Source organism: Amblyomma maculatum, chromosome 11 (assembly GCF_055883805.1).
Source record: "Amblyomma maculatum isolate TAMU_Amacu chromosome 11, ASM5588380v1, whole genome shotgun sequence".
Lineage (NCBI taxonomy): Eukaryota > Metazoa > Arthropoda > Arachnida > Ixodida > Ixodidae > Amblyomma > Amblyomma maculatum.
Genome location: NC_139354.1, coordinates 116,321,590 through 116,337,883, shown reverse-complemented (window position 1 = coordinate 116,337,883; position 16,294 = coordinate 116,321,590). Strand labels below are relative to the sequence as shown.

General features: G+C 48.3%; 1 protein-coding gene across 1 annotated transcript; it reads right to left on the bottom strand.

The window, feature by feature from the left end:
- Positions 1-2,589: 2,589 nt before the first annotated feature.
- On the bottom strand, positions 2,590-15,593 carry LOC146174800 (anaphase-promoting complex subunit 10-like). The gene is made up of 3 exons (XM_084585660.1): positions 15,471-15,593; positions 14,911-15,073; positions 2,590-2,877 (listed from the first exon to the last, which is right to left on the bottom strand). Exons 1-3 carry the CDS (start codon positions 15,559-15,561, stop codon positions 2,640-2,642), a joined length of 492 nt encoding a protein of 163 aa, XP_084441786.1. The 5' UTR covers positions 15,562-15,593; the 3' UTR covers positions 2,590-2,639.
- Between the last annotated feature and the right edge of the window lie 701 nt (positions 15,594-16,294).

Below are 16,294 nucleotides of genomic sequence, written 5' to 3'. Positions count from 1 at the left end.
GCAAGTTTTTAGTGGCATTCCGAAAATCAAAAATCTATTATTGGCATCGTCTGTTTTTGCGCCTTCGCTACTAAGGCATTTGCGCTCTATTTTTCTATGTTCGCGCCTCGGAATGATTATGACGATGAAGATGACGGGGATGAGACAGCTTAGTAATGTCACTATGTGTTCCTCCCAAAAAATCGGACAGTCCCGAAACAAGCAGCACACCGGCACGTGATGATTAGCATGGTGCTGACGTGCAGAGCCGTCAGCTTTCCCTTTAGGTAAGGGTGAAAAACTCTGTGATGGATAGGATAGATAAAAGGTGTGATGGTGGAAAGGAAGTATAAAATAAAACGAATGTTTCAAATCAGTGGACGGCTCTAGGAGAGAGGCGCGCAGACAGGATAGCCGCGTAAAGTTTCAAAGTTTACACAACGCAAGATTGGCACCGGCACTGTGCTTTAAAAATGAGCCGCGAGGTTTGCGCCGTTTAAGAAACGCACGAGCGTACGCAATGGCCGCTAGGAAAAGTGAGCTCCCCGGCAGTGGCCTTTCGCCCGAACTGGCAAATTTGGGACAAACACAGAGGAGGTGTTCTTCGATGGTTTCCAGAGCACCGCAATCACTGCATGACCCGTCGCCTACAGACCGCTAGATGCGCTACCGGCGCACCGTCACTCGACTCGCGGTTTCTTTGTCTCAACTGTGGAGGCAAGCATGTGGGGCGCATCGTGAGGCGCGCCTGAGTCAGCACGCATGCTGCTATTCCATGAGGGGCCCCGTCGCATCGCGGACCGTCTCAGCGTCAAGTAGCCAACTCCGCGTAGACCTGTTTCCTATCCTGACCGAGGACGCTGTTTCGGAAATCGCTTTCGCCGCAGTTGGCAATCCCGCTTCGGGAGGTTGCCGTCATATACTTGTCGGCCATGGCGCCCTGTTCGCCATTTTCGACCGCGCCTGCCGATGTTGGTCCGCTTGTCTTGTTCGTTACCGCCAATGCGTCAGAATCGGCTTCATTACACCTTGTAAATTCTAGGTTTAAGATCGCGTCTGCCCTCAAACTTTACCTTGATCGTTGTCTGCAGCGTGGTTTTGGGTGTACCTGACGTAACGTTCACGGCCTCGGCTAGCGGATCGCACGCGGGCGCCTTCGCACCTATAGCTCGTGCAGCGCTTTCTGCGTCGTATGCGGTCCAGAGAGGCGCCCTTTCGCACACACCGATTGACTCATTCTTTCCCTGCTCACTGCGCGCGGTACCGTCGGCAGAGGTGGGCAACCTTATGAAGGTCGACCTCAACATAAAAAAAAAAAAAGAACGTCAACCTCACGGAGTGAGGTGAGGTTGAGATTAGGTCGGCGAGAGCTCGAAATTTTTAAGTGAAGTCATGAAATTGGACCTCAACCTCACGCGTGAGTTTGAGGTTGATTGAGGCCGTTATTATGTGAGGTCAAAATTGTGAGGTCCAGGCTTTTTGCTGTTGCCGCGGCTTACTTCGAAAAGTGTCCCTTTTGAGGCGGAGTTCGAGCGTAGCGCCGAGGTGTGTCCGCGGAGACTCTTGCATGGCATTCGGTTACTCCGTTTTTTTTTTTTTTTTTCATTTTATCGTGACCCCCCCCCCCCCCCCCTTTCCCCGTACTCTGACTTGTTTGTGCACATGCTTGGAGCCGACTCAAACACCCAGAAGCGCAATACACTTACCGCACGGTGACCCGCAGTGCCTGTGTCGAATGCCGTACAGAAACAAGCAAACAAGAGCGCGAAGAAAATTGTCTTTGCGCAGACGGCGCGGAGCAGTACTGTTTGTCGTGTACATGCCCGTTTCCAGGCGCTGACGTCACGGATGCTGCCTTACATTCGATGAAGGCCCCCAGCTACTTTACACGGAACCTTAACTGGTGCAGCGAAATTGTTAAAGAGCATGATGCTGCCAGATAAAAAAAAGGAGAACACGAACAAACCAGGAAAACGGGCAGAGACCGCCTGAGCATTTTATCGGGGTCCTCTCTTTGTAATCGTAAGCTATATTTCTATATTCCCATCCTGTAAATTTATATTCTTATATTCCATAGAACAGCCTGTCTTTGGTCTTGTGCTTTTTGTTAACGCCGAATCATTGCAGTGTTGCATCCTTGCCCGAGCAACGGGCCTGCTGCTTTCTCCCCCTGTTCAGAAGGCGCCGTCTACGGGAAGCTGGGGCCAAAGTGTTGCTGGCTCCGCCGAGGGGACTTAAAGGACCAAACACTCAGCATGGGCTCCCCCCTTTTTCCCCGGACATGGCAATGCCACGCACGGCTAAGTGCGGGTGCTCGGAGTAGGTAGTGTCGTACAGTACACATCAACACATACTTTAGCAGCTTCCCCTTGCGGCGAAATCAACATCTAAGAATTATTTGTTCACTGGCTGCATAGAGTAACAACAATATCAATGTCTTGGGCTTTTCCTAGAAGCCAGTTATTATGTTTAACCTGAGAGAAAACAGAGGCGGAAATGGCCAAAATGTAAACAAAAGTCGTCAGAGCAGGAGGCGAGTGCAGAAACAAATCGCTTTAATTAGGCAACTTACATTCGTAAACCCTTCCATAAAGGCATGCTGAAGGCAAGGTTGAAACACGCCATGGTAGGCTTGACATTACTGAGTGGTGAATGAAACGTTAGGCAAGAGGTGTGAAGAATAGCGGCGGGAGAGGCGTCAACACCTTCATATGCCGCATACGAGTGTCCAGACCGTTCATGTGGTTTTCCAACACAGCGATCTGAACATGGAAGGCACGAACAGGGCGGCCTGCCGAATCTCGTGGAGTGATCCGCACCCATCCTGTTGGCTCATTGAGGACGATAGTATCGATCTCCCGAAGATCGTGGAAAGTATATCCCACTCTCACGGAAATCCTGAAAACACAGATCCGAACAAATGTTAGCAGTACACGACAGTGGCACTGTGCGTTCGTGGTGCTACGCATGCATGGCACAGAGGCTGAATTTAATCAGTGGTAGCTTCTTCGGGCAGCCTCAGTAGCCAGGACAGGGGATCTGAAACGGTTCCTCGTACTGCTTCGCGGGCTTCACGAACCACCTACTGTAATTCCCCCTCTCCCATAAGCCTGGTTCCAATTCTTCTTAAGCGTGCGGGACGGGCGTAGTCTCTGGTTCTTTGAAACCCATATTTCAGTCCTCAGTTTCGCGCCGTCAGCGCAAGCACCGTCCACAGACCGTCGGATCGCGACAAGATGCTGCGCGCCGCCTGCCTGCATAACATGAACGTTGGCGGGGGCTGTTCGGCCGGTGCACTACAAGAGGCGCCAAGTTGCGTTGTCATACCTATCTCTGGACATCCGGCGAAAAATGTAAAGCTCGCATGGCTGATGAGGCGGCGCTCATACGTGCGCTCAAGCGCGCGTGGCGGCTGAGTTGACAGCACAGCCATAGTAGTTCACTTAAGCCAAGACAGAAAACCTGCGCATCTCGGAGCGATTTTCATGGATAGGGTTACCAACCGGAACGGAAACTGAATCGAAAACCGGAATCGAGCCCGATTATACGCCTGGAACTGGACCCGAACTGAACCCGAATTTTTATCCGCCACGAAATGAACCCGAATAGGAACAAATCGGAGGAATCGTTCCGAACTGGTTCGCGGTACGGAATTCCGTCCCACTTTGGGTGGAAACTTACGTTCATTATTTCCTAGTTTATCGCTGCTTGTAAAGCGTTCTTCTCGCTTTTTTCCAAAGCGCCACTGCGAACAGCAAATTACACTGAAATGCTGATAAATTTTCCCTGCCAAAAAGATGAAAATAAGGAAGAAAAAAAGGAAAATATGTTGCCACATGCATAGCACCAATCTCTGGCGGTAGGGTATCGTTTCATCCCGAACACGGGAGGCCGCTGCACTGCGCATTGGCGCAGCTCATGGAGAAAGTTCCCTCATTCGAGAGCCTTTCTAGGCTGTGAAAGAATACCATATAAACCATAACATGAGCTCCTGATTTAGATAAATATCTATATATCCATCTACAACTGAAAAACGAGATGAAGGTTCTGTTTTCACATATTTCACGCAAATGATTTCGCTTTCCTGTCGTTCGACGACGTCGCAATAACTCACATGGCACGTGCATAGCAGCCATATGCGATGCGACGCCAGCAGATGCAATTTGGTTGACGAGACTTGAGCAGCCGACGCTGATGGTGGGAAGGCCGCATTGGACGGCAATTTACCGCTCTGTTCTCGAGTTGTACCTAACCTCAGGACAAAGACGATCCCATAAACCGATTTCCCCTTTTGCTTTCTCTTGATTTTGTCCATATCGATGTCTGCACTGCTTGTTTTATTTGCCTTGAAAAGTGAAAATATGCCACAGTGAAGCTCCGATGCTCTACTGTGAAGACTGAATGGAGAAATGAACTGAGTGGACTTACTAGTACGAGTATTAATTCTCAAGATCTGTTTAGTGTGCTATCGTTTTTGCCTGTAAAGCTACGGTGTCGAAAAAAAACGAAGTCTGTTTAGAAGAGTGGCACTGAAAGGTAGATGTGCACCATTGAGCGAAAATGTAACTATGAGTAACCTGTTCCACGTGCTGCGCGGTGAAGAGGGTGGTCGGGACAAAAACCTTGAAAAACAGGGAGGGACGACGTCAGGCCAGCCGAGGTAGGCTGCGATTAGGCCTCAAGGAAAAAAAAAACAGCAGACGAGGGAATGACAGTAATTGTGCAATCGGTGAACTGCAGTGTGAGACCTTCGATATTCGTTACATTGATAAGCGAGGAAATGTGCCGAGCAAAACAGCATTTGGTCGCCACATGGAAGCGGCTACGTAGGATCGCCCGCAGCGATCATGTACCGCTGCAGGCTGCAATACAATCTCCCCATAAGAGTTTACAAGCCGAGGATGAGCCTGAAGCGTTTCTTCTGGGAAGAGAAAACTGCCTGGAAGGACTCGGAGCAAGCAGCAATTCTCAGAAAGCGGAAGTACAGAATCTGCTCTACACATCTGGAAAGTTGCTCAGAATAAGAAGACTCGAGTGTCTTGATTTTGTTTGTTTGTTTGTTGGGTTTAGCATCCCACAGCGACTGACGCTATGACAGACGTCGTAGCGGAAAGCTCCCGAAATCTCGAACACCTGGGGTTCATTAACGTGCACTGACATCGCACAGCACACGGCCGCCTAGCTTTTCGCCGGTACTGAAAAGCTGCCGCCGAGGCTGGCATGCGATCGCAGTCCCTTGCCCACAGTAGTCGAGCGCCCTAACCGCTACGCCACCCCGGCGGGGCTTACGAAATTTAGGGAAAAGGTGCCGAGCTCAGAACTGTATTCCGTTCGCTGTGCCATCTATACAAGCCAACGTCGAGAGAGCATTTTCTGGACTAAATCAACAACTCTCGTCAAGTCCCATTCCTTCGGTATTTCTATGCTGGTACTACTAAAACTTTCATCGCCAGCAAATACAGTATAGGTGTCAGCCTACCTGCCTAGACGGCGGTCTGAAGTCCTTGGACCCGGTGGAGTGTTCTGCCAGTCGGATTATACGCAGCTGAGTTTCGGTGTGTGAGCTCAATAGTAGAGTCTCCCAAAATTCTGTTTTTGTGTCGTGATTTATACTTTCTCTTTCTGGACACAGCCATTACATATGTACCAGATCCGCCTTATCCTCACATTATTTGCACCTATCTGAAAACTGTTCTGGGTACCGATGGCTAAGGGTATGGATTCTGAAAAGACTTTGTTTGCAATCGCCTCCAGATGCTTTACTGGCTGTTATTTAGTGTTCTATCTGCCGGGGGGGTATTCTACCCTATGTAGCCGATAGTGCTCAGTAATCTCTTCATAGCTGACTAGCTTGTCCCTGCTTGCAGGAGGTTCATAGCCTACCCGGAAGGCGAGACCGTGGGCAAGCTTATGAACTCCCTCATTTCCTTGAAGCTGGCAGTGGTCAAATCAAACCGTTGGCAGCATTTACTGAGCACATAGTAAAATATTTGCGAGCAGCCATGATGTCATGTCATGCTTGCTGTAAATTATAGGACCAAAAATACCAGTCTAGCCTCAGAGTGGTTCTAGAAGAAAGTATATAGCGCGCAGGTGCCTCAGAGTGGTTCTAGAAGAAAGTATATAGCGCGCAGGCAGCCATGACGCGCAACACGACGGTGACCGCATCATTTCGAGGCCACAGGAAAGAGACAATTAGTTAATCCGGATTCTCCGGCGAATACGATAATAACTGCGATCCCAATACGTAGCGGAGGGGACATTTGTCAGCGCCTTTCGGCCTACGACATAACGGGTGCGTTTGCATTTCACCTAAACAGAACAGAAATGCAAAGTCATCCGCGTGCTGTGTGATATACAGTCACAAATATGGTATATACATCTTTGGTCTTGGCATGTGTGCTAGGTTTGACATTCGTATGATTTCAAGATCTTTGAGTAGGAGCCGGACGGAGAATTGTTTTACAAGTAATAGAGGTTTCGCTCCCAACTGACTGAAAAATGACCGTTGGAGTTCCTTGTCCTAAACTTGTCTAGGGCATGCGGTTGTGATCCGGTAGCGGAGTAGTACTAAGGCGTGCTGCGGTGTGCGAGCGGGCGGGAAGAACGAAAAAGAGTGGCCTGCTGAGAACACTTTTACTTTGACTGAGCAAATCATAATTATTATCATCACACGTAGTCATCACCGGACCTGCACCGCACTCTTGGACACAACAGCTACGCGGGAGTGCGAGAGGGCGAAGTAAAGTCGCATGCGCTGATCACACTCAGTCACGCAGTGAAGACAGCAGAACAGCAAGTGGACAAGACCACATTTCACGGTTGGGGCGTGGAGGATCAAAAAAATTACTCGCGAGGAGGCGCTTGGCGCTGTTCCGTGTCAAAATTTCGCAGAACCGTTCATAATAATGCAAGACAACGGCGCGAAAAACGGTGCAGGGAGGCAAGAAGCGACTAACACAAAACGGACCGAACTGGGTATATTTCGCACGCTGTCGCATTAACTGCAGAAGGCATACAGCAAAGTGAAAAAAAGCCTAAACTAAAACAGCGAACCAAAACAATCACTCCTAATATCTAATTGTAGCCTACCTCTTGCTGCATAAGCGAAGCGAAGGCACGCTCAAACATTTATTCGCGTTTTTGTAGAACAAATGTTTCGCAGAGTTCATGTGATTGCATAATACAAATGCGAAGGATTTGTACCTAAAAAAAAAAAAAGAATACATTCACAGGTTGCCAGATGCATGGTTAGTGCGATTCGTGTGTCTATTGTGACATCGACTGCATGCTGTCTCAACCTGTTGCTTAAGCAGCGGCCGGTCTGGCTGACATAGGTAGTTCCATATGGCAGAGGTGAGAAACATGAACCAACGGAAAGGCTCAATAGTCTTCTCTTTTGCAGAATAATTTACCTTCCATCGGGAACTTCTTTTCAACGTTTGTTTTGCACCATTCGCCAACGTACGTCCGATTCCTAATATCGGAGACCTGACGGGCAAGGATGCTTGCGTATTAAGCCGAGAATGATTTTATTCCGTTGAAGTTCAGCAGGCTGGCAAGACCTTTCCCCCCGTACTATACGCAAAACGTCGGGCTCTACAAGATTTTAAGTTCCGAATCTTGGAATAAAGTCCGGCGCTCTTGCGTCTCTTGTGTGCTTTACAGAACCACCTGAAGGTTGAGGCAGAAGGCGCTTTTACCAAGCCTTACAATCTGCTGCCCAAGTCGCTGATTGCATGAGGCGCAAGATCGCAGCCTTCATTCCCAGGGAACCTCGTTGTTCCCAAGCCCAGTAAGCTACTCACATATTGGGCAATCCACAAGTTTCTTATGAACTCAACAAAGCGCTTAGCCAAGGACCAAACTTTTGGCTACACTCTCAGCTTGGCAGAGTGGAGCTGCTTTCGCTTGTGAGAGAGCGCATGGCGAGGAGGGATGCTGAGGAGCTGGATCAGCGAAGGCGTCGAAGTCGTAAGGGCAGCTATATACAAAAAAGCCTCAAGGCACAGACGACGATCGCCTTACTCCAAGCCGCTAGACAATAAAGGCGGTTTCTCTGTGATGGAATGGGACACTTACAAACAAAAAGTCGCGAAGATATTGCAGGTAACTTCTGTGCTTTGTAAAACGTGAAAGTTCAAAATGTCGAGAGATGAAAAGCAGTGCAAAGAACTGCAGTTAAACAAGCTGGCTGATTAATCAATCGTATCAAGAACCTCAGCTAGGCGCTATATATACCTCGTAAAACCAAATACGAAATTTTCTTCTTTCTAGCAAGTATAATTGACAGCACTCGGTCGGCTCTGTTGCAACGGGCGTTATCATCAGTGACGGTTAACGACCCGTTTCCGGTTAAATATGGTCAAGAGGTCACCGATTTTTTTTTTTTTTCATAAGCAAGAATCCGGCGGAGATGTGTGCTCTTTCGGTTCACCTAAATAACACATATTACTCCTTTGCAAGCAGAGTGCGATGTAGTCACAGAAAACCGTGAAAAAAAATCAGCCAGCCGATTTCAAAACCCCTGTGGCGTAGACACTGCAAGCTTTCTTGAGTTACTGTCCCATCTGCGCTCTGCCTTCGCTGAATTTTAAGAAGAGGTGACGCTCAGCATAGAGGACGTGCATAGGATCTTGTATGGCGCTGACCAAAGATGCATGATGTCTATACTTATCTTCGTGAATTCGGGCAGCGGCTACTCTAGAAGCGGCGTAGCCAGAGGGATTGTGTCGGTGTCAGAACACCCCTCGAAAATTTTCGAGCTCTGCATAACCCCAACAATTTAAAGAGTGAAAAAAAAAAAGTGGAAAATCTAAAGCGTGCATGAAAGACAAAAAGCGGAAAAAATAACTACGACATCTTGCCGGTTGATAGGAGACAACACACCTTCGCACGTTGCATTATACGGTAAATAGACGGAGGATTGGTTCTATTAACAGCGTTTAACATCCAAAGCGACTAAGCCTATGAGGGACGCCGCTGCAGAGGACTCTGGATAATTTATCCACTAACATCGCACAGTAAACGGCTGCTTTGCTTTTAGCCTACGCTGACGGCCAAGATTACATCCGCATACTTGAATTCGGCAGTGGAGCGTATTAACCGCTGAGTCAGCGCGGCGGGGCAAATTTCCGAATTGGGAGGCTGATGGCACAGGGTAAAAATAACCATAGATCTTTTATATTTGCGGTTCGAATGGTTTAGAAACTATGCTGGTGGTAGTTCACGTATTGTAACCGGATGTAGAGGGAAAATAGAGAAGCAGCGGAGCTATATCGTGTATACGTTATCCTACCAACAACGACACCACTGCTCCATAGGCTCTCTTAATTTTGACTTCTGAGAACGTTCGAATGACCTGACCTGAAAAATATTCTAAAAGCCACTTTGGACCACTAAAGTGCGATGAGACGAAAGCCGTTATGGCGCGGTGGATCGCAGCCCGCCATTACGGCATCTCTATTTGCCTCTCTTCTTTCATGTCCACCTTCCTCCCTTCCTTTACGGCGAGGTAGATCATATGTGTGAGCGGAAAATTGTGACAGATACTGCGCCTTTTCTATCCTGTAAATCAATTTGAAATGCCGCTGATGCCTGATGTACTAACGCCTTCTAGACATCTGGTTGTTCTTCTGTTTGCTGTGTGGTGCGGCGTTCGAGGAAGCATCAAATGAAAGGCGCTGCACGGACGCCTGGATAGGACGCCCGGCGGGGTCAGCTTCGTCTATGCATGAATCCCTGGTGACGTCATGACCTGTCGTGACGGTACATGGCGCATCCCTTGTCGAACACAACCTGCATTCCATTGAACGCATCAAAGTTCACCGGCGTCCTATAATTAGTTTACAGGAAATTAAAGGCGCAGTATCTGTCACTCGCGGAATCCCGCTATCCTCACGGTTGACAAGGAGAATTATGATGAACGTCTCACGATCCGGGGCTTGACGCAATTGGTGAAGTGCTCAGCTGCAGGATCTAAGGGACTGAATTTCGATTCCAGATGGAGGTAAGGTTTATTTATTTATTTTTAACTATTTGCATCGACAGTGTGACACCCTTTGCCGACAACTGCTGACAGCGATGAGGCATTAAAGGCTTTCGCCTCAAAATAAACACTCCCCTCTTCTTTGCATGGTTTCACAGAGTGCTCGTTGCTTCCATCACAGAAGGTCTCTCACCCATCTTCCTAACTCGTAGCAGTGGCGTCGCTAGGATCCCCCGCACCCGGTGCAGAGTCTCGGCGTGGCACCGCCCCCTCCATCCCCGCATTTTAAGCGCCGGATCGCATCTTCCTTTCTACCTCCTCTGTCCTCATGCTTTGCTTTGAAGTCATGTTCTCTCTGCACCCAACCACGCAATGCGAGTGGCTTTGTTTTGCCTTTTTAATACTTAGCTAGATGCAGCGATCGTGCCCCGCGACTGATAATTCTGAAAAACATCAAGCATATATTTCCGAAAAGGCAAAAACACTAGCACGCGTAAGTTGCGAGGAAACTCACTGAGCTAGTGGCTTCAGACAGGTGATTGCCCAGTATGAACGCACGCATTGTAGTTGGGTGCCAAGCAGAGCCTTTCACATGCCACATGAATAGGTGATAGCCTTCTACTTTGCATTCTCTACATTTAACTTTTCTCCTCTTCTTTCCCCCAAAAGGTGCAAGTTGACTTCCGCATTCAGTCTGCAAAGTTACCAATACAGATTGATGCGATACCAACAGAAAATATTAAGCGCGAAACTACTTTTGTAGCTGGGAGACGGTGGGCGTCTCAAGGCTTATTTTCTTTTTTTACGCTTTCAGTTGCGTTTCTCATTTTAATCATTATTTTACGTTTTAAGAGAAAAAAGGTAAGAACGGCATAATGCATTACTGAGCACCCTTGGCTACACTCACTCTAAATTCCCCTCCTAAACCACCTGGCCCTGCTAAAAGTGCCCTCCTCATTTTTTTTTTTTCTAGTCAGCGCGTGATCAGACTTGCCATTCCACTGAGCTACAGGCATTCCGTGCCTTTCAGCTGAGCAACGGCGCCGGCCACCGCGGCGCCGACTCGTCGGAGGCACGCTGCAATTGGGGGTTGTCAGTTTACATACTCAAGGGACGCTCACGTGTGCTTCAAGGTTCACACAGTCGCCGTCCAGGCGGGAATTCCCGGCGCAATACGTCAGCCACTAACAATCGTCTGATAATTCCACAACGCAGAAGATTCCGCACTGCACATGATCAAGCTGCGGACAGACACAATCACTGACACAGGCTGCGGACATTAGGATATTACGCTCAATGCGACAACAGTCTGAACAGACATATTACGTGTTTTGCCCTTGCGCTTACGATCCTTACGAACGATACGCAGTCTGAACGCGGCTTGAGGCGGCTGTGTGACTGGGCCGAGGAGTGAGAATGGCATTGGAGATAAATAAACAAGACAAAAGGCATAAGACTGTCGGAGATATCTGCCAGTGGGTGTCGGCTAACAAGGTCCCGCGCATGGGGCTTCCGATGGGTATCGAGTTAGGGCTGGTGTTTCCAGCGTGGTACACGCACGTGCACATTCCCGGCCCAATGTTAAAATGGCGTGGAGTCTCTGGCATATACTAAGGCACGTGTTTTCAAGCTCTCCTCGGAACAGGATAAATCCTTCTGATAAGATCACACTTGTCAGTCAGTGTCTCAGCGGCACCAATGCACGCATCTGGGCGTCTTTACACAATAATCCATTCCGCCCCCCCCCCCCCCCCCCCCGTACTTTCCTCCCTCTCACTGCCCAGCTGCACTCCACTCAGCGCTGCACCCGGTGCGGACAGCACCCCCGCACATCCCTCGCGACGCCACTGACTCAGAGAGTTCTGCGACGTGTAATACTGCATAAGTGCTTCATTTATTTGTACAGGTCGATTGTGAGGAAGGCGGAAGCCACAGGGAGACGAGGAAGGCCGGCGACTGTTTGCCAGTGTCAGGGGAGCAGCCAACACGAGCCTCAGCACGCTACACACGGCAGCTGTTAAGTGAAAGCGACCGCGCAACTGCTTTATGAAGAACAGGACTCATCTGCGCTACTTAAGAACTGCGTTAATATGGCGCGGCATGTGGTGTCCGGCGTCTCATAACTGCATGCATCATGGCTTCACGAGACACCGCGATGAAGGTTTTCCGGATTACTTCTATCGCCTGGCGTGTTTGACAAGACTCATCGACACATAAATATGCGATCAACAGTGCTGCGATTGCATACGCGACCTGGACATCATCATCATCATCATCAGCCGGACTATACCCACTGCAGGGCAAAGGCCTTCCCCGTTTAACCCAGTCCAGTGCTAGCTGCATCCATTGGACCCTTTTGAATTTATTAATATGATTCATCCGTCTAATTTTCTGCCGCCCCCCGCAGCGCTTACCTTCCCTTGGAATCCAATTGGTTACTCTTAGAGATCATCGGTTAACCTCTCTTCCAGCATGTCATGCCAATGCCCATTTCTTCTTCTTAATTTCTTCTAGAGTATCAGTAACTTGAGTTATGTCTCTGATCCACTCTGCACGACTGCTACCTCTCAACATTACACCTACCATTTTCCGTTCCATGACCCTCTGCGTTGTCCTCAACTTAGAACCCTTTTGTCAACCTCTAGGTTTCAGCCCCATAGCTCAGTACCGGTAGGATGCAACTGTTATACACTTTCATCTTGAGTGATACCGGTGAGTCATAATGTTTGAGTACCTTCCAAACGCACTCCATCCCAATCTTATTCTTTGAGTTATTTCCTGTTCGTGGTCCGGATATGCGGTTACTACCTGTCCTATGTAGGCATATTCGTCTGCCACTTCGAATGCTTCGTTACCAATTTTAAACAGCTGTTTCTTTCCCAGGCTGTTCAGCATTACCTTAGTCTTCTGCATAATAATCTTTAGGCCTACCTATTCTGCTACTCCTGTCTAGATCATTAATAATTAGTTGCAGTTGGTCCACTGAGTTTCTTAACAAGGCAATGTCATCAGCTAATCGCAGATTACTGAGGTATTCTCCATTGACCCTGATGTCTAACTGCTTCCATTACATGTCTTTGAATACACTCTCTGGGCAAGCTGTAAATAGCACTGGGGAGATCGTATCTTCTTGCCTAACACCTTCTTTAATAGAGATCGTATCAATTTTTTTATCCAGAAGTATTGCTGCTGTGCAGCCACTATGATATCTTCCAGTACTTCCACAGATACCCTGATCTCGCTATGACTCCATGAATGCTGAGGTTCCGAAAGAATGAAATGCTTTCTCGTAGTCAATGAACGCTAGGTACAGGGGCTGGTTATATTCACAGCACTTTTCTATCACCTGGTTTATAGTGTAGATATGATCGATGGCACCCTTTCCAAAATCCTGCTTGATCCTTTGGTTCATTTAAAGTCTAAGGTTGTCCTGATTCTGCTAGCTATTACATTGGTAAATACTTAGCAAGGAACTCATAGTAATCTGATTCATCTGTCCTTAGCGTTCCTCTCTTATGAATTCAGATAATATTAGCATTATTCCATGATTCCGGTACTTCCGATGTCGTCAGGTATTGCGTAGACAGGGTGGCCAGTTTTCCTAACAAAATATCCCCTCCGTCCTTTGAGAAATCTGTAGCTAACTGATCCTGCGCGGCTGCTTTTCCCCTCTTCATAGCTTCTAAGGCTTTCTTAACCTCGTCCTTCGTTACTGGCGGAACGTCTGGTTGCTCTTCTTTACAGCCAATTTCATTCTTGTCCTGACTACTTAGGCTACAGCAGAGGTCCGTTTATAACTCCTCGACTACCTTAATTATCTTGTCCGTGTTAGTAATGGCAATACTCGCCTTGTCTCTCAGTGTATACATATGATTTTCGTGTATGCCTAATTTCCTCATTACCACTTTCAGGCTACGATCGTCCTTTAGAGCATGCTCAATTTTCCCCATGTTATTCTTCCTTATGTCGGTCACCTTGCGCCTACTGATTTGCTTTGATACCTCTGCATATTCTATCCAGTCTGTTGGGTCTTGATATAAGCAACCTATCATCAAAGCGACCGCGGAGGGGAGAAAAAAAAAGATATGCGACACACATTATGGCCCATTCATATTGAAATCTTACATCCCTCAAAGACATAAAGGCTTCTTTTTTTTTTCTTTTCCTCAGACAGAAAGCACGCATCTTCTCTTTCCATTTGGACGCATCATCGCCTACCTAAATATCGCATGTAAAACCATTATTTATACGCTAGGGGCCACCCATGGGGCCCGTCATCTGCACGCCTTCACACACGGCTGACACCAAAATGAGACGCGCCGCTGTTTCCTCGAGCAAAGCTACGCCATAAGGCATCGTAGAATGCGGAAGTATGACTGTAACTGGATCGTGTAACGTGCGACTGAACGCGCCTATATGTGGTCGAAAATATCCGGCCTATGAGAGCTTTGGCTGAAATATAGAACACTATACTGTGCAGAACACTACCGACGTCTCAGTGGTGGCGCCTCCGTTTGTGTCTGCATGAGCTAGCCTCAAAATTAGTACATGACTGCTATTTCCATTAGGTCTAGAGACACCAATATGGCAGCAGGCCCGCGACGCAATTATAAGCGAAGAAAATGCCGTTCCAATCCGCGCTCCCGCGTGAAACCTTTGTCGAGTAGCGGTGCATGCCGCCGAGAGCTCGGGCCACTTAAACACTCCTCACGGTGCACCAGAGCAGCATCGCGTTTGGACTCGGGGCGATCACAAGGAAAGCTGCACGCTCTCCAGGACGAGGACTCGGGAAGAACAAAACGGGCCTACGAGACTTGGTGCCAAAATGCCGTGACCACGCATCCCACATGTGTTCGGCGTTCGTGTCGTCCACAAGACTTCCTGTCGGGCTACGTCTTATGCGATAGCGTAAAGTGGTCGAGTGACATAAGCCAAACTAATACCTTTTGGGGGTGTAGATTTGGTCACGTCCGTAGTCCAGGTACAGACATATCGCGTGAATAGGCATTTTCCTTGCAAACTGAATGTTCACTTCATGTGGCAGAATCCCGTCCGACTGCCAGTAGGTGTCAAGGGAATCGTCTAGTAGCTGATGGATGCCATACCCTGCGAAAGCGTGCGAAGAAGAGAGGTTACTTCAGAATCGCCTGCCACATGGATGAAGGAAAAAACTTAGGAGAGGCCCTGACGTCATTTTTTTGAAGCCGGCGCGGCCGCGCCGCGACCCAACGCTTCAACATCTCTCCTCCTCCTACCTAGGGCCCTTAACGCTCGCTCACCTACCTAGGGCCCTTAACACTGCTGTTGCTAGTGGCCCGAGCTTTCATAGCAACAGCGTCGCCGTTGCTAATGGCCCGACTTGGCTAACCCTAAATTTTGACGTCATTTCCGCCACACTTTCTCCAATTCATTGGGAATGGCAAGGGTCTCTCCTAAGCTGTTTCCTTCCTCCATGGCCTGCCAGAATTCGATGTTCACTTGGTACTCGATATCAAGAGCTCACTGGGCCTGCAAGATGAGAGGGACCACACGGCTTGTTCTCCGACGTCCCGGACACCGCGCTCCATCTCCAAACGTGGTACTACAGCGTTCATGGTCCTAATAGGAAGAGAAGGAAGGAAAGGGGACAGAGTCAAACCCGTTAAACAGATGAAACGCAGTACAACGCTCGCACGGATCTAAAAGAATGCTCCTACTCTTCCCTCGACCCTATGAGCAGGATGACACAGATGAGTGCTCATTTATACGTTGTGCGGATCAAAACACCCCTCTTGCAAGGCGTAACGTTACAGTGAAAAGAAAAGAATAGGCTGAAATTGGCCGCACGCCAATATCCGCGGGCTGTCGTTATTCAACTGTCATTTAGGTGGAAACACGAGAACGAGACCACGACGACATGCGGTTTGGATCTGTTCTGAAATACATGTGCCTCATCAACCAGCCCACACCTTGTCTAATTCAAGCAATATTCAGCTTCATCAGCAATTAGATAACAGCGAAGCGCGACTGCGCGTCAATGCTGTTCACTCTATAGTTCGTGCTGCGCTGCCACCAACTGGAGCAAGCGTGGAGACATTCTTTCTCTTCTTTAAGACCTCGGAATAACGAAGGCACTCCACGACCGATAAATAAATAATTGTCAAATAAAAATACCATAATTACTCTTTTATTTTCTGAAACGAGAAGAGCGTGTTTTTTTTTTTTCCTGAGAAAACCTTTCACACTTGCGAACAAAGAGCAAGCGGTTTTCGAGAGATGAATTTCCGGATAGACTACATAAAAATAAAAGGCCACATATAAACCACGAGAAAGGCCAACTTTGAGCGC